We start from the raw sequence: 25,189 nt of genomic DNA, 5'->3' as shown, positions 1-25,189 counted from the left end.
TTAACCTAAACTGTTTTGCTCAAGCTCCTGCATGGTATCGATCCATGGTCAAGGCACAAAATGTATTGATTAATAGTGTTGCTTTATTTGTGACCATGGGTCGGAGGGGGTTGGGGGCCGGCTGTCCTAGCTCACCAGTATTGTTTATTGCTAACAGTAAGATTTATCATTTGCACGTGACCTGGGCTAGAACCTGGGAAGGCTTTACTGCCGAGTCTGGTTACACAGCAGGAATATGTCTAAGTAAAATATAAAACAACCTCAGCCAAGATTCCATTTTGGGCTCCCCATTTCTGAGGTATTCTTTGCCATATTGGTCATCCCTCCCTTTAAAAAGAACCCTATGCCTGATTTCACTGGCCCCCTTGCTGTAAATCAAGACACGTGATATGTACCCTTACGTTAATGGTGTTGTTATATTGTATCTTTTTCCTGAAATAAGCTATAGATTTATAACCACTGTCATTTTGGGTCTTGTGAGTCTCCTTTAGAAATAGAAACTATTTAACTGCCACTGTTAGTCCAGCCTCCAAATAGCACACATGGCAGCAGGAAATTAATGTAAAACCATCTGTCACTGTAGGCCAGAACTTTCTGGACTCTCCATAGCTTTTTTACACGACGGGCTCTAAATGCTAGTTTTGAAGTTGTTACTTGCCAAAATAATAACTAAACGCAGTTTTACCACACTGTCTGGCCTCATGGTTGGGAGGGTAACCCAGCACATCAAGCCAGGGCTTACTTAACAGGAGAACATATGTCTGATGACCTTTAAGAGATATTTTCAGGATTGCACCCATCATTATTAAGGGTGAATTATTTTCAAGTGAGTAACAAACCCAGTAAGAGTCTAAACATGAATCAAGTGGATTGATACAATCTTCATCAACATAAACTTTTTATTTTATCAGTTAAAAGTAATAATGTAGCAAGAGCTATGGGACTCAGTTACTGTTGAAAACATATTGAGCTTTGAGCAAAAGAATGACTCAAGAGAAAGGGGAAGGGCTGTTGTCCCAGGCAGGGAATGGCTGGGATCGTTCTGCCTGTTTACTACCTCTGAAAAATACAGCTTTGTACGTTCTCACCAGAGCTTGCCTCTATGTGTGTTCCAGCTCCAAGACTTTTTAATCCTCCTGGAGGAGTTCCTTGTCATAAAGCCCAGTCCTTTATGTATACTTCCTCTAGTCTTCCACACCCCACCCCACTCAGAGCCTTACAAGAAAAAGTAGAAAGTATCTGTTTATTGATTTAAAGCAGTGGTGCTAAGTTATCTGATAAATGAAATTATTAATAAATGTATGTTGAATTAAACTTTTTTTGCCCTCCTATAAGAGATCTGCTTTTACTAACAGTTAAATAAAACATGAGCATTTATATGCGAGTTAAAAAAATCAGGTGTGGGGCTCCTGGGTGGCTCAGCTGGTCACTTGATTTTGGCTCAGGTCATGATCTCAGGGTCCTGGCATCAAGTGAGGAATCTGCTTCCCCTCTTCCTTCCCCTCTGCCCTCCCCCTGCTCATGCACACTCTTTCTAAGAAATCTTAGAAGAAGAAGAAGAAGAAGAAGAGGAAGAAGAAGAAGAAGAAGAAGAAGGAGAAGGAGAAGGAGAAGGAGAAGGAGAAGGAGAAGAAGAAGTCAAGTGTATTTTTTAATTTTGGGAAATGTGACCCACACCTGTCCTCTTAGAGGCACTAGATGCGGTATCAGAAAATAGCACCTGGTAGGCAAGATGATGTTTGTTTTGGAATGAGAGTTGTTTTTAAACGCCAAGATCAACTTGGTCAATGGTAATTTCTATTCTTTGTTTTCTTTCTTTTTTTGCCAAACCCATTTCGACTGACTGATTTCCTTACCTTCTTTTTCACCTTGAGGAAAGCCTCCTTCTATAAACCATGTGAGATTTGCTGTGGGAAATACATTCCTCAGGGAGCAGGTAAATGTTCTCTGGGGGTAAAGGCAGAACATAGAAAGGCTTATTTGCAAATTCAGAAGAAACTGGTACCCCTTACAACCCTACCAACTGTCACATGCGGCAAATTGGCAGGAAAGGATTTTCTCCACTTTCGACAAAGCTGTGTTTACCTTTCAGAGGTTATGTGAAAATGTGAGCTACAAATTGGCTGTCTCCTATAGAGATGTCATGAATTCAGGGCTGGAATCATAGGTTAACTTATGAAGAATCTAGGACTAGACTAATGTTGCAAGTCTGGATTCTGGAGAAGGCAGATCACAACTGCATACAGGAAGAATAAAATAATACTAGACGTAAGCCAAAGACTAGAAAAATGGAGAAGCTCTAACAGGCAGAAGCCAGAAAAGAATATTCTGTTAGACCAAAAGCTAAAAGATATCCATATTTTGGTTGTTTCCACTCCCAAAATAATGTAAGGTACTACTTATAGCCATAACCACAGACACCGTTATTATAAACATCTTACTTTTGACTTGTAGAGAATTTATGTAATTGGTTTTTCATTTTATCATCTTAACAATCCTATAGGGCAGGTAGGACATGCCTTATCACTGCCATTTGACAGATGGGGAAAGCAAGGCCCCGAATCACAGAATAGTGAAAGGGAGTGGAATGTAGTCGATGGCACAATTGGGAACTCTGCCACTCCAGACCCAGTCCAAGATATCTCCTGGTAAGACACATTGTACTGAAACATGAAAGAGACAGAACAGGTAGCTTATGTTACAAAACCAGAAAGCTTAGAGGTAGGGTCAGTTATGTTTTACTTCCAACACCGTATTTACTCTTTGTGAGATGATAGTTTATTTCAACAGCCTGGTGAAAATATCCAATAAGACTCTATAGGATCCTCATTATTTTATTGGAGACATTGCAAAATTATAAACCCAGTTATAGTTTTTTGTTTTCTCATCAAGAGATATATGTATTTCACACACAGCCAGCCCTTGTTCTTGTTCTCAAATATTTTCCATAATGGATGGATTCACTAGTTAACTAGTAAAGAACAATGAACTATACGTAATACTTGGGGTGCCAATTTCCCCACAGACTAATAATACCCAGAGAGTCTGGTCCTGAGCAGAGTTGAGAACCAAATTTAAGGATACTAGAGTAGCATTTTTCTGGTGAGGTCCTACGGAGGTACAGTTTAGCACCTTCCCCATACACCCCTACAAAAAGCCCAAGGAAATCACGAGACTTTCAGAGGGGACTGTCTGTGGAATGCAGAATGGCAGGTAGAGAACACGGCAGTGTTTCCACTCATTCTGCACTTGACAATGGGGACATGTGTGTGGATCAGCCATGCAGACCCATGACATAATGTCACTTTTTGTCCTGGAAAATCAAATGTAAAACCAGGTCCCCTAAAATATAATTTATTTAATAAAGAAAAGAGGGTTCCATTTCTTTAATTCAGTAAAATGCCAAAGATCGATGTTTATCTTCAGGTGGTCCAGGAAAGGATGTAAGAGTTACAGGAAATGAGATGTTTTTTTAAAAAAAACGTGGTAAAGGTTTTTATTAACGGCAATACTTTAAACCACTCTCATGACTCATTTTCTCCATGCTCGGTTAACCCACCATAAGATGATGATACGGTAATATCAGGAACAAGTAAGGGTTCCATTATTTTATAAAGGCAACAGGCTTACTGAAGAAATCTCTTGTCAACATAATAAAAATATTAAAAAACTTTAACTCTTGTGGATTCTCTGAATTCAGATTTTATGGAGTGAGTCACATTGCAAATACTCTCTTACCACCTCCAAACTGTGTTCCAAGATTTTTGTTTCAGAAGTTCTTGTCCTGAACTCCTCCCTCCCAGTCTCTCTAAATTCAAAAAGCCACAGACTTAACCAGTTCAAACCAAAGTCAAACCTCTTATGAAACATCAAGTTTAGAGGGTTTTGCTGAGCAAGCAGAATTACCGCTGTTTGGGAACTTCCAAATGAGTCAGAAGAAAAACATGTTAAATTAAAAAAATATATATGAAGTAAATATGGACAAGAGTCTGTGTGTATACACCCATGAGTGTACACACACAATTTCCTCTGTTGAGAAGTCAAAATCACTCACTCACGTAATGCGCGCCTGTTGCATTCAGGAGATAAGCCAAAGAATTGGTTTCTCTAACACATTATTCTAAGTATACACAGAATACCTGTGCAATTGCACAAAGAATGATGTAGTAAGTGGCAGAAAATATTTGGGCAGTTCTGTAGGAGAGCAGAGAAGGGTGAACTCTGGGAATAGGAGAACAGAGTTGTATTTTGCAGACAGGGAAGAGAGGAGCCTGGACTCCACAGGTGGGCTGTTGCGGAAACTAGTGGGGAATTCACAAAGATGGAGAGATGGAAAGGGTTCCTGTGAGTTGGGGGCATTGTCCCAGCAGCAGAGGGAAGCCGGCGGGAGATTGGAGCATGAGACTGAAGAGTCAGGAAAAGTGAATTCACATCTGGCTGTAAGAATGATCATTTCCTTTTTTTCTGTAGATGAAATACTGAAATGCTGACCATTTGTAAATTAGCTCAGATTCAGTTTGCCTAAATTTGGGCAGAAACTTTTCAGAAGGGCTTTCCGCAGAATCATTAAAAAAATAATTTTTTAGTTTAGAAAGAGGAATCTCTTTTTTTAAAGTTCTCCTATTTGTTTACCAACTCTTCATTTCTCTTTGAGTCTTTCCTCCACTCAACCTTCTTTCTTCACTTGAAATTCATCTTTCAGTCTCTGTTTTCTAGTCTGCCATTTCCATCTTTTCTACAACTCAAGCATTTTCCTTCTATAGAAACCTTCTTCAAAATGTTCATGTCTCCTCTTGGTAGGTTCTCCCTCCTAAATATACATATACCTAAATATAGCATTTATGTGACTATTATGTGACTATTCTTTTATTTCCCTCCAACTGAGAATACCAGCCAATAGCAATTCAACCTTGCCAATTCCAGTTACATAATATAATAAAAAGCAACCTCAAATCTGTCTCTCAACTTCTCAGATTTCTTTAAAATTGGGAGGTTTCCTTTCACTTAATCTTCCCTTTCCTGCAAGTTCTTTTCCACTGACTCTATTTACAACTTCCATGGTTTCCAAACCCAACGTTTGGTCTGACAACTGGACAAAATATTCGGAAGCACAGATGTCGTGGAGGCCTGTGGTTTCTCTGCTGAAATCTCACCCTTTTCCCCCCTTCAGTATTTTCCTTTGCTTAAGAGGCCAGATGATTGAGTTGTCTGGAAACAGAGCTAAGACTTGTAGGTGCTTGACTCACTGTTTTATTACCAGCCCTGTTCCAGGAACTTCTTTTTGGGGGTGGGGGCGCAGAGACAAAGTTTGCCTCAGTGTGTGGGCAGGCTTGGACACACCCACCTGGGAAGGCAGCTTCCCTGGATGTGGGAGGAAACAGGAGATGCAGGTGCCCTCCCCCTGGGGGTAGGAGTCAGCTAATAGCTACCCACAGCGTGCAGGAGTGCTCACCCCATACCAGAGCCCTCAGAGACACGTTCAGAGCCTTGCTTGACTGTAAGTACCCACTTGTAGGGTTGGGGAGGTGGGAGTGTTTCCTAACTCTTGGGGTTGCAAAGCTTGACAAAGAAGGCTCTCCATTACTTAAGAAATGACTCCCAAAAGGAGAGAGATGTCAGGCTATTTTTTACAATGTAATTTAATTATCCATCTATTTATTTCGGTGGGGGTGAATCAGGCAAACATCTGGAGCAAGCTGCCATCGGGAAGGTCTTCTCAGCTATTGGCTTTGCAGGTGATGGTGCCAGGGAAGGTGCAGTGTAAGCTACTTGCTGAGGACCGTCGGGCGACAGGTTTGTGGAGATGTGCTCCACCCCCTTCTCCTCTGTCCATGCCAGCTCATCCTGCTGAAAACAGCTAAGCCTGCTGTTCGGAATACTTAGAATCTCATTCCCAGAGGGACCTACCTCTCTAGGGGTAAACTGACCTCACACTGGGAACTTTATTACCCAGAGTTTGGACTGCCTGTTGCACCAGTTCTCAGGAAGTGCAAGTGTCTCCCACATCAGCATCTCTCTGGGTGTGCTTCTCCCTACTCTGAGGAAGGCCAGTGATGCCCCAGCCCTGGACATCGTGAGCAGCCTGAGGGCTCGGAGCCTCCAAAACCCATTTGTAGGCATCCACGAGCACAGAAACAGTGGAAGCAGTCAGGAGGGAATCGAGAGAAAACCTGACATTTCCAATGTTCAGAAACGTGCGGTATGGTGCTTGATCTGTAGAGGACCCTGAATTCACTGAAGAACTTTGTGATTTCTGGGCTTATTTGCTTTGCCTTTCTGGTCTAGACAAGGAGGAATCAATACACATCTGGGGACTGGAGATAATGTATACGGGAGCCTCAGAGGGCATTTCATGTGGCTCTGACTCACCCTGACTCTCCTGTGAAGCAGAAAGGAGGAAACACCACACCACTCAGGTGTGGCCAGCCTTTGACCATTGTTGTGAATGCCCAAGAGTTGCCACAGTCCCTTCCCAATTACCCATTTTGCTTTAGCTGTGGTTGAGCTAAGACTTCTGGCTCAAGGAAAGCTGCAGAAGAGGAGTTAGGATGAGGCGGGAAGAGGAGGAAGAGGAGGGAACCAGGATGAAAGCAAAAGGAGACCTAGAGATGAAGGAGGAAGAGGCAGTGAGTGAGAAGGGAGAACCGGTTGGCCATTTCACGAGGGCCATGCCCGCCCCTCTGCCGCACAACAAGGGGACCCGGTTTTCAGAGGTATGGGAGTATTTCCACCTGGCCCCTGTTCGTGCCGGCCACCACCCCAACCAATACGCCACCTGCCGCCTGTGCGGCAGGCAGGTGAGCCGCGGCCCCGGGGTTAACGTGGGCACCACAGCCTTGTGGAAGCATCTGAAGAGCATGCATAGAGAGGAGCTGGAGAGGACTGGCCATGGTCAGGTGGGGCAGCGCAAGGACCCGAGGCCCCAGGGGCCCCAGCTCCCCATAGGGATCGAGGGCGACTGGGCCCGGCTCCTGGAGCAGGTGGGGGCCCTGGCTTTGTGGGCCAGCCAAAGGGAAAAGGAGGTGCTTAGGAGGGAGAGGGCCGTGGAATGGCGGGAGAGGGCAGTGGAAAGGCGAGAGCGAGCCCTGGAGGAGGTAGAGAAGGCCATCCTGGAGATGAAGTGGAAGGTGAGAGCCGAGAAGGAAGCCTGTCAGAGGGAGCAGGAGCAGCCTGCCTTGGCTCATCCCTTCCATTTTGTGTAATCAGCCTGGGGGGTATCTGTTCTGAAAACACAGACTTGAGGCTCACAGCAAAGAGCCACGTTAGTGTAAATAGAAAGTATTTTGTTTTTAAGAGACAGAGTGCATAGTAGGTTAATCTCAACAGGGGTCAGCGGACCAAACACTTATGTGCAGGGTTCCTAAAGCTGTCCTGATCCAAACTTCAAAATGCATTAACTGGAGATAAATGCTGTTTTGCCATCATGGGTCTGTGAGTTTGGGTATGGAATGAACCACCCTGCTGTGTTGCTGAGTGAAAATAACGGGATTTATGCTTTGCACTTGGTTTTGGTGGAGCTGAGGGTTCTGACAGGTGAGGCTGGTCAGATGGCTGGAATGTCCCTATGTGACCAGCTCACTCTAAGAGACCCCACCTGGAGCTGAGCTCAGGGTTCCTGGGGCACAGGCCTTTGCACATATCCCGGTGGTCAGTTGAAAACTGGGGACGGAGCTTGTTCTGTGCGGCCCAGCTGTGGATGGACATAGAAGCCTGCGCCTGAGATCTCGGGCCCCATCTGGTGCAGGTCTTTCTCCCACTGGTGCTGTGTTGTACTACCTGCTCATATTAAATCTGTGTCACCAGCACAACCTGTCTGAATCCTGTCTTTCCAACAACCTAACACATATGTCATTCGTGTGTGATCAGCACAGAGAGAACTGAAGACTTTTCAGCTCACTCGGATGAAACAGTAAGAACAGAAGATATAGAAACTCATTCATAAATATTTTAAAATATAATCCAATTTCATATTAAGGTCTGTTGAAGAGGGATTTCATGAGGAATAGATGAGAGAAACTCAGAAAGGAAAAGGGAAAGGTGGAGAGATGGGGTGAGGAAGGAGAAATAAGGAACAGAGGCAGCAAACCAGAAGAGAAAGAAAAAGGGATAGAGAAGAAGTGTGAACACAGAAGAGAGACGGATCCCCTCCCCCACCCCCTGGGGGGGAGGGGAAATTCACCTTGAAAAGATGAGAGACCTGGGAGACTGAAGGACAGAGAACATTTTCCTAGGTTCTGAGGTCAATTTTTAACACTTAGGTTGCATTTGTTTGTCCTCACAGCTCCTCATTAACTTGAGCTATAGGTTTGGGATTTTATCCCTGTCTTTGAGATGCTGGCTGCATGCCAACCGTTCCCTGATTTTTTTTTTTTTTAATGTTCTTTTTTTTTTTTTAAAGATTTTATTTATTTTATTTGACAGGCAGAGATTAGAGGCAGGCAGAGAGAGAGAGGAGGAAGCAGGCTGAGCAGAGAGCCCAATGTGGGGCTCGATCCCAGGACCCTGGGATCATGACCTGAGCCGAAGGCAGAGGCTTTAACCCACTGAGCCACCCAGGCGCCCCCCAAAAAATGTTCATTTTTAAATACTCAGATGCTTTGAAAAAATGGAAGCTAATAGTCTATAGGGAGAGAACAATTCCCTGGGCTGTTGAGAATACGCCCAATATGTTGTTCACTCAGGAATAGAATAAAACCAACTGGCAAGGAGTGTGGCCTTTGTGCTGGAGCTGACTTTTATTTTGAATGATTCCTCTAGAACCTTTTTTTTTTTTTTCTTTAACTGGGTTGGGGGTGGGTGAGGGGTGGTGGGAGCTGGGAGACAACAGCTAATAAACACAGTCTTTCATTGTCTCATAAATAAGCCCAAACCCTTTACGGGCAGGCAACAACCTTCCAGAAAGCGGACTAGATCCTGGTATAATGATGGCTTCTTGCCTCGCTCTGTCCTTACCTGTGTGTGGCTCCCTCTTAGTGCTTGTTCTTAGACTGTCTGCAGCTCTAACAGCCACATCTGTCTTCTCTGCGAGCTGTTTGTAGAACAAGCACAAGTCCAAACACAAGCTTGTGAAAAACCCAGACTGTACTGCAGACTTTTAATCTCTCTTTTTTCTAGAAACCTGCCTGATATTAGAGATTTCACTTCCCATATGGATTCCCAAAGGGGTATGGTGCCATTTTCAGGGCCCTCTCCAGCTGAGGTGCGAGCTCAGGGACTCACCACTGCAAATGATGATGGCTGCTGGGAGTCCTGTGGCTGGACACTGGAAATCAGAGCCTTATTGTGTTGTAAGACAGAAAAAGAAAGAAAGAAAGAGAGAGAAAGAAAGGAACGAAGGAAAGAGAAAGGAAGAGAGGAAGAAAGGGAGGGAGGGAGGGAGAAGGGGAGGGAGGGAGGAGGAGAGGGAGAGAGGGAGGGAAAGGAAGGAAGGAAGGATGGGGGGTTGGAAGGATGGATGGATGGAAGGAGAAGAAAAGCTCTAACGCCTGATCTTAAACCCATACACACGTATACACACGTACACTTGAAATGGAGTTTAAGAAGGACAAAGAATCCACAAAGTTTTAGGCTTTACAAAATCACAATTAAATAAAGGGCAACAGAGAAAATCTTCAAAGAGCCACCAGAGTCATACTGCTGAACGTAATATGTGCTTTTAGAGTCTGGCGTCTACTTCACATGTCTCCTATGATTTTAGCTGTTCCTCATTTTCAGGATTTTTTCTTTTTTTTTTTAACGATTTACTTATTTATTTTTGAGAGACCATGCACAAGTGTGGGGGAGGGGCAAAGGGAGAGGGAGAAAAGCAGAGCTGAGCTTGGAGCCTGACACAGGGTTCAATCCCATAACCCTTAGATCATGACCTGAGTGGAAATCAAGTCTGATGCTTAATCTACTGAGCTACCCAGGTGCCCCGTTTTCAGGCATTTTAACCCCAACTACCTTTGTTTCCTGTTTCATGTTAGGTAGCTCTTTTTATATATTTTTTTTCACCTAACTTTTGTCAAACATAATAAAGGTAGAGAATAACAAGGATGAGATCCACAGAGATGATGGCGTTATAAAGCAGAAAGCACAGGAATGAAATAGAGACACATGTGGCTCGTGGGAAGTCTGAACTATTGCATAAACTCTGGAGTTTTCACACATCTCTCTTATGCCTTCGTTTGCTACATCATCAGAATGGGGTATGCAGGGCCGGGGCTGTGAGCTGATGGCTCTCTAGGCCAGCATCTTTTATTGGAATACAAAGTCTGGTACAGGAAGGAGCCCTGTGGTTTCAGTAAAGACTCCCTTTCCAGGTCAGCTGCAGGGCCGAGGCTGTGCGCCATGCTGGGGCTCTGGTGAAGCCTTGCCATGGAACTCACAAGAATATGACACCCATGGGTGTAACACTCTGCTTGGACAAACCTGGCATGTCAAAGCCTGAGAAGCATTGTTGTTAGGATAATCTGGGGGCTTTTCTATTTTTCAGGAAAAACCAATTAACCATAAACATAACTCGTAACTGACCAAATCCCTATTACTTTAACACTAAGGGCTGCTGGTGTAGTGAATACAAAGCACATAGTAGGCATCTCATAGGAACATGTTGTATTAATTTCTCAGGAATGAAGAGGGGGTTGGAAATTACCATGAACCAACCCTATGGTTGCCAGATGATAGATACTTTGCATATGTTCTCTCACTTAATCTTTATATCACTGTTGAGGGGTTGGGATCATTGTCCCTGCTCACTGATGAGGAAGCTAAGGAATCAAGGTCCCAGGGGCCAGAGTTAATAAATGACAGAGAATTCAGACTCAGGCCTGTCGGATGCCACAGTCTATGTTCTGTTTTTTTCATTATCCCACACTGCCTCCTAAAATCAATCACACGGGAGATTTATGAACATATATTCAGATGAAGGAATGGGTGAAAGAGAATAGGTGAATGATAAATAGTGGGAGGAGGGAAATGCTCCCGAGACATCTATCATGGGCGAGGTTCTCCATTACTGTGCATACATTTAATTCACCCAAGAACCCTGTGAAATATTAATCTTGATCCCAGTTTTAGATGACTTAGCTGAGACTCGTGGAGGTTAACTACTGGATGAAGATATGTAGCCAGGAAGTGGTCAGATTAGAATTCAACATTAGTTCTCTGTGCCCCTGAACCACAGGCTCCTCTCCTTACACTGCCCTGCCTGGAATCAGGGATGCCAAATGCTCGTCCTGGCTCTGCCCTTTATCAGTAACTTAGTCAGTTGTGTAGACTCTCCGGGCCCCAATTTCTCATCAGTAAGATGACTCATGTCTTACCTTTTTCAGAGGCTCACTGAAAGCATGACTCGATAAAAGCATGTGAAAGCACTTTGAAGAGTTAAGAAGCTATTAAAAATACAATGGGGACTCTAAGAATATTAGGGTAAAGAATTACTAATGTTTGGCAGAACCCTAAAAGATCCACAGACATGCCATGTCCTGTCGCTGGTTCTAAAGAGTCGGTGAGAGATTATTCACTAATTCCCCAGGAAGGAAGGTTCTCTGAGTTGTCTAGTCAGAACCCAGGTAAGCATGGGTACAGAAGAGGAAATCTGATAACATGTAAGAGAAAGTCTTTTTTCTCTTTAACCAGAATTCTTGGGTCCAATCTTATGGTTCCGTATCTGGATTGAGTCCTTAGTACCTGTAAACATTGGCATAAAGGACCTTCAAGAAATCCTTATAAGAAACAATAATACCTATCAAACATTGTGCCATGAGTTTGTTTTAGTCAAACTATTGAAATGAAATCCACTAATAAAGTTGGGATTAATTGTGGAAGAAAAAAAATTTTAATCTTTTTTACATACTCAGGATTATAACACCAATTATCTAAGAGACTAATACATAAAATCAACAGAAGACACAAGTATATTCTCATCTAAAACCATCCCACAGAGTCTGAACTATGATTTGTATGCAGCTGTCAAATTAAATGACTGATATTCAACAGGACCAGAAATCCTAAGTTATTTAGTGTTCGAAGGACTAGAAGAAACTAGAATATGAGTGTAATTTTCTCTCATCCCATGTAGCAAAAAATGTTTGAGAATTTGTGGGAATATTTATTTTACAACTTGGGATTTTGAAAAGCTTGAATTAAGTCGAAGTGTCCCAAGACAGCTGATTAACACTAATAGTAATAACAATATAGCAACAATCATAATGTTCACTGATGCTTAGTATCTGCCAAATTTATACTAAGAGACTGCCACACATTATTTCATTTAATTCTTAAGAACAAAAAGATGCAGATACCCTTCTTATCCTCTTCTAGAGACAGAAAGACTAACTACAAAGATTGAAGTTTTTTGCCCAAGGTCACAGCCAGCAAGAAGAGCTGGAAAGTGAGCCCAGATCCCAGTGACTTGAGGCTGGGAATTACCTACAAGAAACTAAAGTCAGATGGCCCTACCCAACTTCCCTTTTCCACCTGCCCTTTTTCCTACTGCCTGAGGAATAGCTAGGATTCTGAAGGAGTTACAGAAGGGCATCTTTCCTCTTGTTATTTCCAAATAAAAACTACAGGAAAGATACTTTCGGAAACAGATTAGAACAAATTAAATGCAGCTGAGCAAAAGCCTCATTCTTATACCAGGATTCATACTGCTTTCTGTCCTACTTTTCTTTCACTATCTTCTCCAGTTTTTATTAAGGAGAAATTTAAACTATTGAGACAATTTTTCCAGAAAATTTAAGGATTAATAAGGATTACAGATCACATGTTCTAAGAACCCGAAGTCAGAAAGTAAGATTCCCATTTGATTTCTAGGATCAACTCAGTTTCCCTTCTTCCTCACCAGAAATTAATTGGCTGAGGGCCAAGGAATAAGGTGCTTTGAGAAAACATTCTGGACAATGATGCAACAAAACACACCTTGGCATATTATACTACAGATTTTCAAAAGCTTTAATGTGACTCACCTCTCTCAAGACATCCGTAGAGTTATTTTCCACAATCATGGGAATTTCTGGCTTAGCTTAAAGGCAAACAAAACACAGTTAGTGGTACTGATTGTCATCTGACCTGGCCATTAGTGTTGTGTGTGTGTGTGTGTGTGTGTGTGCATGCGCACACGCAAGCATGTGTGCACATGTGCACGTGCATGGGTGTGTAAGATTCATCATCAAATATTTATTAAACACCCACCATGTGCCTAATATGCTAGACACCTAGGAAACAAAGGTGGACAGATCAACTTCACTGTCCTTAAGAAATTTACATTTTCAGGGAAAATACAGATCTTAGAAGCACCAGAGAATATCTCAGTGATTCTGATGTGCTGCTAGATCGTAAGTGCCTAGAAGCCAGGCTGGTTCATTCATGTGTCCATCTCTAGCACTTAACAGTGCCCAGCACACAATAGGCACTGGGTACATTATGTTGAACTGAAGTGACTTTAAGAAGTTCTTGACGGCAGACAGTAAGTCTGTCACAGGTGCTGTCAGTGCCTGGTACAGCCATGTGGCACTTCCTTCTACGTGTTGAAGGCCTCTCATCGGTCATACCTAATGAGTCCCTCCTAAGGATTTATGGGAGCACACTTAGTCCACAAGTAGGGCAAACTGTAAGTCTAGACAGCTAATGGTGATAACAGATGGGGAGCTGGCGGATAATACTCCAACTTCCTTGCCTTTATTTGGGAGAGAACTCTGATGTGTGTTCTTCCAGAGTTCCCCTGTGGGAGTGAGTTCTAAGCCCACACTGGTAACTGGCGTGGTCATGTACATTTCATTATCTTCCTTCCCTTCCTTGGCTTTTCCACTCATCTCCTGATGTTTCCCTCCATAAATTCCCTCAATATGTAAATCTCAAATAAATTAATTTAACTCAAATCCTGTCTCTATGGTTTCTTTCAGCGGAACCCAAACCAAAATACACCCTACAACACTAACGGGATGAGGGGGATTCTGACTTCATATTAGCAACAAATACCATTGAAATGAAGGACCTGAAAGAAAGAATAGGTACTGAAAGCTGCAAAGGTGCTAGAGAGACATTTCTTTTGAGGCTCAGGACAATCGGGTTTAGGGGTCAGGGGTTAGGAGGGGGCAAACCTGTGATGGCAGGCTCCCTGCTAAAGAAAGTAAAGTCAGAGGAGATTAGTGAGAGAGGGGCAGAAAGTAGCAGGGATGTTGGGGAAGCTTCTGGTCCCTGGACTGTTAGAGAATGGAGGCATTATTAAGGAAGAAGAAATAAGCTGGATTTAGGGCATCCAAGCTGGAGTGGGTCTGTGCTACACGTGGGTGTTTATGTCAAGGTTTTCAAGTTTTAATTTTTGGCTTGTTCTATTTGAGGAACCACCGAGGGATGCTGAGTGGGTTCTGAATAAGACATGTATTTCCCTTCCATGCCAGGGCCACTGTAACATGCACTTGGTGGTGCACACACACTGTCTAAGGACTGGATGAGACCAGCCAAGCATAGGCTGGATGGCCCATTCGCTAAAGGGGGAAAGCCAGGAAGCAGGGAAGAGCTCATAAACGAGCAGACAGAACCTCTTATTTTTAAGCATCTACTGAAAGGAGATCAAAGACGCAACAGAGAGAGAGAGCTGTAGACACCAACAGGGCGAGAAGAGCGAGACGTGAAAGAGTGAAACGCGTTCGGGACGAAAATGGAAGTATCTGTCGCCGAGAGATACGGGGTGCAGTTTAAGTGTTGACAAGGCAGTTAGATCAAGTTGAGGAGCAAAAACCCTTGGTCCAATGGGACATTGTTCGTCTAACTTAGAATCGACATTTCTTTTCACATCCTGGATATCTGCCTTCATTGATTTGCCGAAAGTCAGGCCGGATGAGTCCGTTTCATGTTGGGTCGAAGACAGTCACGCCCCAGTAAGTGAGTGGAGGGTGAAATTGATGAGAGATGAACAGTCTTTCCCACCACTTCACAGAGCACTGTTCAGGCTCCATGAGCAACCCAATCATCAGGGGTGATTGATTATCTCTCAGCCCATCCCCCGAGGAGAGACAGAAGGAGAGGGAGGGAAGGAGGGTGAGCCAGAGAGCAATATAGGAAGGGCTATAAGCATAAGACTTCAAACTACAGAAATCTTGGCTGCAGCTGCTTCCGTCTTTAAACACCACAGGGTTTGCGTTTCCCTCAACATCCTGAACTCTCTGATCTTTAAAAATAATGCAGTAAGATTCTAAGTAAAAACAAAGATGATTCACTCGTCCAGTCATTCAGAGAACTGAAGGAAAATCAAGTAGCTCATGCCCTTAGATTCTGTGAAGTTATCTTCTCTGTTTACCTCATTTGCAAAAATAATTAATTGCTCCCCCACATCACTGCTTTTCTCTTTGCCTTCATTTAAAAAGGATTTTTTTAAAAAACACAGTTCTCGGTGACAACAACAACAACAAAAATCCAAAGCCAGGACTTTGTATTTATTAATATTGCCATGCATCACCGAGCAAAGTAGGATTTTCACATTTCCCCCAAATTTCCTCCCTGCAGAGTCTGTGCAATTTGAGTGAGGCCACGGTGGATATCTCAGCTCCGCTCCACACTTCTGTGAATGCAGGGACAGAGGGCCATCCCCGCAGGCTCCTTTGCTGAGGCCCTGGCCCTGCTGGGGGTGGGGGAACTCCTGCAGTTTCTTGGAGCTGTGTTTATCATTTTCCTTTTCTCGTACTGGCCCTATTTCGCCTTCCTCCCACCAGCAACCAAGACAATTAGACAACTAAGTAATTAGATTTTGGCAGTTATAATTAAAGAGAGTTCCAGAATTCGCAGGAAACATTAAAGTTGTAAATAAGGAGTGGTCACTGGGAAATTGGTCAATCTATGGCCAATCACTCTCTGTGTGATTTTATTCTATCAACTCAATCGTTGTTCTTTAACTTCCCTCCTTATCCCACCCTTAACATGAATGACAGTCTCAAGGGCAACAGCTCTAGTAGCTACCCTGGGGAGCTGCTCTCCAGTTAACAGGGCACTTTCTTTCCAGAGTGGAGCAAGGCAGGAGAAATGGACAGGAAGATGGCAGGGAGCCCAGAGAACAAAATCTCTTACCAAAAACCTTGACTGTGGTGGAACGCCTCAAGATTTTGCCAGATCTGACCACAACACGGCAGGAGAACTTCCGGTCATCATCATGGATTTGGACTGGAGAGAGGTAGAGTTTATAGTCTGTGCCTAGCTTGACTCTGTCTTTAAACAATGTGGAATTGCTGATGGAGTGACCTTGGGCGATGAGTGTTTCCCAAGTTCCATTCTGCTCCTGCTGAAAGAAATAGTCACTTAGTTACCGAGCACTCAATCATGTCAGCTCTGGGCTAGATGTTCCATATGCATTAATTCATTTATATCTGTAAAAATAGAGATGATGAATGAAGAATTGAAATTAAGAGATATTTAGTATATTACTAGAGAAAAGATCTTTACACTTGTCAGTTCACAACTACAGTCACCCTCTCCTAAAGTGAGTAGAAACTTGATGATCTTCTGACTAGAATTTTCTTTTCACAACTTTCCATAAGCTGCATATCAGGGTGGGATTTGAAGGGCACAGCACTGGGAGCTAATGAAAGACCGTAGTTCTTATTTTAAGTTCAAGAATCTTAATGCTAAGATATCCTTAGTTTTGTTTTAAATCTTCACTTAAACTGGATTACAGTTGTCTTCCCTTCTATCTTCCCTTTAGAAAAGGGCTCCTTTAGCTCCCCTTGGGGCCAGGACTAGGATGAGGTGAAGAGACCCCTAGGGCATAACATTTAAGGAGGCATTGTAAGTGCAGGGTGGGTGTCTGAGAGTAAGTGCTCCTTAAATTTTGTGCCCTAGGTGCCTCCTAGTCTTGGTCCTTGCCCTTCTGTCTTTATTTCTGTTCCTTCAAGGAGGACACATAAAGGATAGACTGTAAATGTTAATCTGAGTTCCAGAAATCAGAGTTTATTTGAAGTATTTGGTTCTTCTATTCCATATCCTTTCTTGGGTCCGTGAAGAAATGCTCCTATTATTCTTGCCATACCCAGAATTTCCATGGACAAGATCCCTGGGGTATCACCGTGCTGGTCAGTGTCAGTATATGTGCTAAGGGCCAGTGAGGAGGGGACTATTGAGGGGCACAAGTGTAGAGGAAGGGTTATGCCCTCATTCTTCTTTAGTATAACTTAATATTCTCAATTGAGTTGCTTTGAAAACATTCTGATGCCCAAAGTCTGTCCTCTGGAGATTCTACCTCAGTTGTTCTGGGATGAGACTCAGGCTGGGGCACTTTTTTTAAAAGGTCCTCAAAGGATCTGGGTTTGAGAACCACTGGTCTAACTCTAAACAACAGATGATTCATTACATGTAGAGATCAGTGGGAAATGAAGGGAACTAAGATGAAGAAGGTTGAACAGCAGTACATTTGATGGGGAAGGGGTCTCTTTCTCTCTCTCTCTCTCTCTCTCTCACACACACACACACACACACACACACACACAAATGAAAACAAAGATCTGTCACTTGGAATCTCTGGCTTAAATCTGTTAAAAAGCCAGATGATTCAGAGAGGTAGAAATGGAAGCTAAGTGAGTGAGAGAATTCAAGTATGAGTGAGGAGCAGAAATGGTGGAAACATGAAGGCAGACTTCTTAAATAGTTCATACAGGTATTTCCAGAGTATATTTCATAGGAAGTCTGTAAGACACCATTCTTTAGGTTCATATGGCTAGGACTGGTATCAGCTTTACATACCCATATGTAGTTAGTGCCCCTTGCAAAGAATGATACCCTGCTCAAGATATTCCTGAAACAATGTACATACCTTTGTCCCCCCCAAAAGAGGGACCCAGGTGTCAGTGCTGCTATCTTCCTCATGAAGATGCGCACAGAAAATTAAAGGGAGAGAGCTTGTATCCTGGAGACAGGGCCTCTGAAAGGAGTCCTTAGTATTGGGTGGTGACAGAAGACAGTCCATGGCTGCTGATCTGGAGGCCAATCATTTAGGAAGCAGGCTCCCCCTGCAGGTCTCCACAACCCGCTCACTGACACAGCTCTCACTTCATGCACAGGTTCTGTTTTTGTGAGGATCTTAAGAGTTCAAAAGGCTTCTTGGTCACTTAGTAAATGACTCCCCACCTGGAACATTTCCACCTGCTACTTTGTAGTGGGAAGAAAGGCAGTCAGAAGCTGAGCTTGCAGGCTAGGAAGACAAAAGCTGCCTTTCCTTTATTGTGTAGCTCCGTGTGGCCGGCCAGCATAGTTTAATTGATGCAGGAGTTAAAAAGGGGGCTGAGGCAAAAACCTGCGTGTGAATGGCCGCCTTCACAGAGCAAATGAGAGAAGAGGTGGGGAGAAAATGAGCTCAGGCAAACAATGAAACGTCTGGAGCTGGAGAGGGGAAAATAATACTAATATTATGTTACCACCACTACTAAAATTTTTTATTCTTACTCATCACAGTTTAAATTTATTTAGCACCTACTATGTTTTAGACACTCTGAAAAGTCCTTTTAAGTCTCATTTATTCCTTATGACAATCTGGAATAAACTCAGGCTAAGTAATTTGTGCAAAGGTCAAACAACGCAAGGTATTTGAGTCACAGCATTGAAAAGCAGAGATGCCCAGGTCCAGGGACAATTAAGCCTCAGAGACAACATGTACTAATAAAAACCAAACCATCACAAAATAATAAAAAGAATTTTTTTTTGAATATCCAGAATGAAAAATTTAAAAGAAATTCCAGGAACCCGAAGGCCTTTATACAAATTGCTCATTGCGGAGGTGTGGGCAATTTGTTGATTGAAGGAGTTCATTTAAGATATACTGATCCACTTTGGTGATAGGGGTCAGCCTCAACTCCACCTGATAATAATGATCTTAGGTAACCTGGTCTGCTGGAAACAGACCAGTAATTGGTCTTGTACCGAGTCTTTACTCTTCCCTGTTTGTGTTTTTTTCTTGTTCTTCAAAGAAAAAAAATGACAACTTTTTAAAATGTTAATAAATATTCCTAAAACTTAATGGGATTCTCAAATTGGAGGACCCATATGATTTAATGAGGAATGCAGCCTGAACTGGCTAATATATATGGTACACATGTACTGGTCCCAACACTCAGTAGATACCCAAGTAAGACAAACTCGCTGTCCTCCAGCCTCACTGATGATCATCTGTATTTCATGAGAATTCACCATCTGCAAGGCTAAACTGAAGAATCACAGAGTCATAAAATGGATCCTTTAAATATGAACTTTAAATATGTACTGAGTACAGGTACTATGCTAAGTTATTTAGATTGTATTACCTTCTTTATACATCACAATACCACCGTCAGGTCCGTACTATAATCATCCCCTTTTACACAGGAGGGATCTAAAACTTCGTTAGGCAGCATGTCCTAAGTCATACTGAATCCTGAGACAAAAGGAAAAATGTACACTCTATATACTCTTCGTAAAATATTCTCCCATGTTTTGACCAGGTGGAAAAAATTAATAAAAAGTCTACAATTAGGAAATTTTTATGACTGTGTAAAGTTGTGCCCATGGGGGACACGATACCATGAAGTCCCAGAAACCACAGGCTAATTGGAAAATACTTCGTGAATAGCATAACTGGGTCTCAAAGCAGACAAAAACAACAGCTTACTTTTGTCTAAAATTTTGATATTTTGTTCATCATGCATTTTCCCTAAATTTTGGTTTTAAAAAAGTTCATTAAAATATGTATCTTAATTACTATTTTGGGGGCAGTCCCTTAAATTTTGTACCTAAGGAGAGGATCTTGCTCTCCTCACCCTAATCCTAGCTCCGAGGTCACACAGTAAACAGAGGAGCCAGAATTTGAAAACAACAATTTCCTTCCCAAAACTCATGCTGTTAATGATTTTGCTATACTCAGCCTCATAAAAGTAGTAGAACAAACAGTCCTTGCCTTTTCTGCTTCTAGTCTATTTGAGGAGAAGAATAAATTCACAAAAAATTCGTCAAAATCAGGACCCATAGGAGAGAAATATGTATAATTTAATTTTGGGCAGGATTTAGATAAAATAATTGGCATGATGAGGGTTGGGCAGGGTCATAACAAATCATGAAAAGTTCTTCTTATATGTCCCTCAATGACCTTAATGACAAACCTTAAAATAATTTGTGAAGGCTTTCCTGTTTTTGCACTAGAACCAGAATTTCCAATACAGAAAAGAGACCTTTGTACTATTTGATTTAGTGATGTTATCTCATCTCCAGGCTGGCCTGAGCACCATGTCAGACCTGGCTGTGTTGACCACAGCCCATGTCAGGTGTTGAGTGTATAGAGCACATTCAATAAATTCTGTTAATTGTATCAGCTATTACTTCTTTATCTCCAAACTGCTTCCTATCTTCACATTTCTTCCATTTATTTTCCATTCAATCAGTGCTGTCAAGGAGGGCTGCCTACAAAACTCCCCATGTCTCCTTTGTAGAGCACCAGAACAATATTTTTCCAATTATCACAATGGGTTGTTAGTCCTTTGTGGGTTGGCTACCACTCTATTTCTGATTACAGTGAGGACAATTAGGGTCAGCTGCCATCAGGCAGAAGGTGAGTCTTGCTTTCTGAATAGCTAGGCTTCCCACAGGCATGGGAAACCAACATTGATTATAATTCCCGTTCGCTTCTTGTTTAAATATAAAAGATTACAAATATTGAAGAAGAGTATATAGAAAAGATTTATTTATAGACAGAAATGTAAAGAAATAAAACATATAGGTTTTAGTTATGTGCCCTTATCACAAATATTGAACTGTCTGAATCTGATATAGACTTTTCATGATTTTTTTTTTCTTTTCATGATTTTTAAGGAGAAAAATCATGGGTTTCTCTTTATCCACCAACTTTGGAATCAAACATTTCTTTGATATCTCTCTCTTCATCTCCATTTCCAACTTGTACTCACGGTCCCGGGGTCTTGGTGTAGTACATGTCTGATGTTTGCTGGCCAGCTGTTCTTTAATTATCCAGCCCAAACATAATCTAAGAAGCTTTTCCAGGTCCATTTATGCAGAATCAAACTATTTTCCCTCTCAGCTGCCATTTTTTTATGTTTTTATTAAAGCTGTATTTCATGGCAGGAAGTATATGCGATGTAGTTTTGTATCCCCACAGGACCTAACACTCAAAACAGAGTCATGTATGTTTGTTGGACTGAACTGAAATTTATACTGTAGGAAATCAGGGTGATACCCTGGAATGAAAACAGATATCAGATGGTATTTAGAAGCTCCCAGGATAAGTCTGCAGAGTTTCCCAGATGACTCTATACTTGTGCGTCAGAACATAAACTGGGAGAAGTATTGTTTGTCCTTTACCCACCAACTGCATACCATCTAAACACAAACATCCTATGACTTTTTATTCATTATCCCATCATGTACATAAACCCTCAGTGTCCACTGAAGGATTAACCTTTCATGTTTATTTAATTACCTCTCACACTAGATCAATGTAGGATACACTATTTGCATCTGATGACTTTTACTTCAATGTAGTTGCCATCCTGGAATGTAACTTCCCCAAATGCAAAGAAACCACCCCATGAACACATTTAACACAGCCTTTGCATGGGGTCAGGTACAAATACTTTTTTATAACTGAGGGATCTCAAAGACCACCTCTCCCATGAGTGTCATAACAGAATTAATTAGATCTTATAAAATCCCACACACAAGAAGACATGCCTTTTGTTTTTCAGTGACCTAGATTAAAATAATTTTAGTTTATAAAATTGTTTCCAGGGATGCCCGGGTGGCTCAGTTGGTTAGGCGTCTGCCTTCGGCTCAGGTCAGGATCCCAGTGTCCTGGGATTGAGTCCTGCATCCGGCTCCCTGCTCAGTGGGAAGCCTGCTTCTCCCTCTCTCACTGCCCCTGCTTGTGTTCCTGCTCTCGCTATTTCTCTCTATGTCAAATAAATACACAAAATCTTAAAAAAAAATGCTTCCAGGGCTTAGTGCGGCATTTGAAGGGGGGGCACTTTGCAGCTTTTGAGCTCGGTCCAGCAGGCTCCTGCTCTCCTCAGCTCATCTTCACCACCTCTGCTCTTTAACCTTTTTCTAAAAGCCACATTGTGTCATGTTTTTAAAAACAACTGGCTTGTTATGATTACTACTACCAGCTTAACAAGAGATAAAAGAACGAAAATATGGACGGAGGGGCTATTTGTGTCCAGCTGTGGTGGATTCCCTAATATGAGCACATCAGCAGATTTCTTCTCAGACCTGCAGAATCCCACAGCTGCCAACTGTGCGGAGCACAGATGTAAATCGGAGGAACAAATAGATTTTGACATTTAAAAGGGAATGTGCAGTAGGAATTTCCTCAGCACATTTGCCAATACGATGTTCCCTTTGAAGAGAAGTTTCTTTCAAAAATATTCCTCAAGTTATCTGTATCATGGTGCATCCTTCAAAGTGACAGCGTGCTGGAGGTTCTTGAAGTTTAGGACTGCCTCACTGTGTGACCTTAGGTGCACGCTTTCCATCCCTTATTTATCTTACATGCCCTGGCAGGATCCACAGGTAATGTCTGCATAGCCTTCTTGGTTTCTTTGAAGACAACCACTGCATAGAAGATGCCTTATCAGTTATCTAGTCGTTGACGCCTAATGAGATGCTCATTAACCAGTTAAACAGGCAGCGTGAATTTAGTGACCACCATTTAATATGAGGCCAATGAATAGGACTGTGGGGGGGAGGGACAAAGAGAAACAGATCCATTCAATTATTTATTGAGTCTTTGTTGAGCGCCTATGTTCTAGGTACTAAACGAGAGGCTAGGGATTTTTGAAATGAGTGGCATAGTTTTTTGCCCTGGAGAAGCTCATAGTCACACAAAAGACACAGGCTGGCTGAAGTATTGACCTGTGCTTGGAAAAACAGATAACCCAGCCTTTAGATAAGATAAGAACACTATAGATCAATTTACTAGCCACTATCAATCCCTACAGTCAAGCTTTATTAAACTGTATTATTGTTACTATTAAACTTGATGATTCCCCTTGATAGTGAAATTGTGGTATTAGAGTGGAAATGTTTGCCCTTGGGTGGAAGCTATGAATAACACAAGCAAGGTGTAGTGACCTTCCATTTCTGTCATGTCTAGGACAGCCAGTTCCTGCCCTCTTGAGATCATCTCTTTTCAACTTTTTTCTGACAGCCACTTTGCATCATGTTTGTTAAGAACAACTGACTTATACTAATGATAGAGGTAATGATAGGAAGATCTACGTTCTGGAAACCAAACCGTACAAAGGGGAAAGAAGGTGTTTTTTGACAGATGACAAAAAGACACTGTAGATTTTAGGACAGTCTGAGAAAGTTATTTTAGAACATTTTTTTTTCTTTTCATCCTACTGACTATCCAAAAAAAAATATATCTAGACACTGAAAACTCATCAGTAGGTTGTGTTCTGAGGCCTCCTTCCAAGTCCATTATTTTGGATTTGGCACATCATTAGAGAGATCTTTGTATATGAAGGGTCTAGTTTCTAAGCCGGTCCACAAAAATTTAGGTAACTCATAATATGAGTGATCATTTATGTGGATACAGCATTTTGCAAGTATATCAGCCACTGTATTCATGGAGATCTAGGAATTCGGCAAGAATTTTTAAATCTTGTGCTTTCATTTTGATGACAATCTAAAAATAACCAAAATCATGTTCTGGATCATCTAAATCAACACCCCATTATGTGATTCTCAAAACAGTGCTTATGGTTATCTTTGTGTTAGTCTTGTGTCATCAACCAATTTAACAATATTAGAGGTTTACTATAGATTTAGATTAAAGCTAGCTGCCATTTGGTTGGATTGCCTTGGGAAGTTTTTCATAGAAATCTAAGTTTCTGGCTTTTTCTTTTTCTTTTTTTTCCCTTCCTTTTCTTCCTTCTCTTCCTCTCCCCTCCTTCCCTTCCTCCCTTCCCTCTTCTCCCTCCCTTCCTCCCTTCTTTCCTTTCTTCCTTCCTGTCAGAAAACATGGCAGCTATGGGCCTGCCCCAACCTGTGGTGATAATACAACTGAGCTGGCTGCTTCTCATATAGTCCTGCTTCTCTTGTGTATGTTTCCTGCTATATCTTGTAAGCATTAGAGTTTGTGTGTCCCCATCTAAAGGAATGTTGTGTATTCCCCAGGATGTAGCAGCAAGCATTCTAGGAAAAGGGGTCTCTCTCCCTCTGCATTATGTTGTTTATAAGACAATTATTTGTGCGTAGGGGTTTCTGCTGCATGTGGCTCCTCTCCAGAACACCATCACACTTTTTTCTCTCTGTAATCAGGGTTTGGTATATGGCTTGAAATAGAAACTAACCTTTAAGAAATAATTTTTAAATTACTGTATTCATAGACCCAGAGGCTTGCTGAGTTGGAAGGAATCTTAGTACTCACCCTTCCTTCCCCTGCCAGTCCCCAACCTTCTACCTGTGTACTTCCTTCCCTATTATTACTTGTTATTCATTTCTATTTCATTAATATTTAAAGATCATTGTAGTTATTCACTGAAAAGGGCAACACTTACCACCAACCATGCAAAGGTGAACTCAGATGAAATTTCTGAGGAGGTGTTTTGAAAGCATGGTATTTCCAGAGTCTGATTTATCTGTACTTCTATTATGTGGCTGCTTCTCCATTCATCCTGTGTGACTATAACAAAGTATAGGTGAAAGAGACATGAATATGTGATTGGTTTATAAAATGCTTTTTGTGAAAGAAACAAGAACAGTTTTAGTGGAGAGCTTCATCTGCCCTCAGGAGACACCTATGACAAGGCAAAACCCCACTATAGTCCTCATTGTATAAATGGCAAAAAGGAACCACTGAGAATAGGAGAGCTGCTTATCACTAAAAAATTACAAGGAAACTCCCCTAAAAGAGTCCAACTCACAATCTGGTATGTTCCTCTGCTTTGACCCCAAAACGGTGCTTTAGGCTTCAGATCGTATCTTTTTGATCAGTTAGAATATAAAACTTTATAGCCTGGCCTCTAATTGTCTTATGAAAAATCCTACTAGGTTTAAAGTTTTTTTTAGAGACATCTTAGGTTCACAGCAAAATTGAATGGAGAGTATGAGAGTTCCCATACATCCCTTGTCTCCCATGCTTGCAAGAGCCACCCCTCCCCCGCTTAACATCCCTAATCACAGTGATGATTGTATTGTTAAAATTGATAAAGCTACACTGACACATCATTATCATCCC

At 42.0% G+C, this 25,189-nt stretch overlaps 2 protein-coding genes across 3 annotated transcripts in view; one reads left to right on the top strand and one right to left on the bottom strand.

Annotated features, from left to right (window-relative positions):
* The window catches only part of CD96 (CD96 molecule), a 93,736-nt gene that overhangs the window by 49,360 nt on the left and 19,187 nt on the right, over positions 1-25,189 (bottom strand). The window contains exons 3-6 of one of the 2 annotated variants that reach the window (XM_080813616.1): positions 24,510-24,634; positions 16,048-16,258; positions 12,951-13,006; positions 1,857-1,947 (exon numbers count right to left, since the gene is read on the bottom strand). In XM_080813616.1, the coding sequence (XP_080669742.1) occupies positions 1,857-1,947; positions 12,951-13,006; positions 16,048-16,258; positions 24,510-24,634 (483 nt within the window). The remainder of the gene's footprint in view (positions 1-1,856; positions 1,948-12,950; positions 13,007-16,047; positions 16,259-24,509; positions 24,635-25,189) is intronic. The other variant, XM_080813617.1, reaches the window with a different exon arrangement.
* On the top strand, positions 6,253-7,798 carry ZBED2 (zinc finger BED-type containing 2). The gene has a single exon (XM_080813627.1). It carries the CDS (start codon positions 6,549-6,551, stop codon positions 7,200-7,202), a length of 654 nt encoding a protein of 217 aa, XP_080669753.1. The 5' UTR covers positions 6,253-6,548; the 3' UTR covers positions 7,203-7,798.

Source organism: Martes martes, assembly GCF_963455335.1.
Source record: "Martes martes genome assembly, chromosome: 1".
NCBI classification, from domain to species: domain Eukaryota; kingdom Metazoa; phylum Chordata; class Mammalia; order Carnivora; family Mustelidae; genus Martes; species Martes martes.
This window is presented reverse-complemented; position numbering and strand designations above follow the sequence as displayed.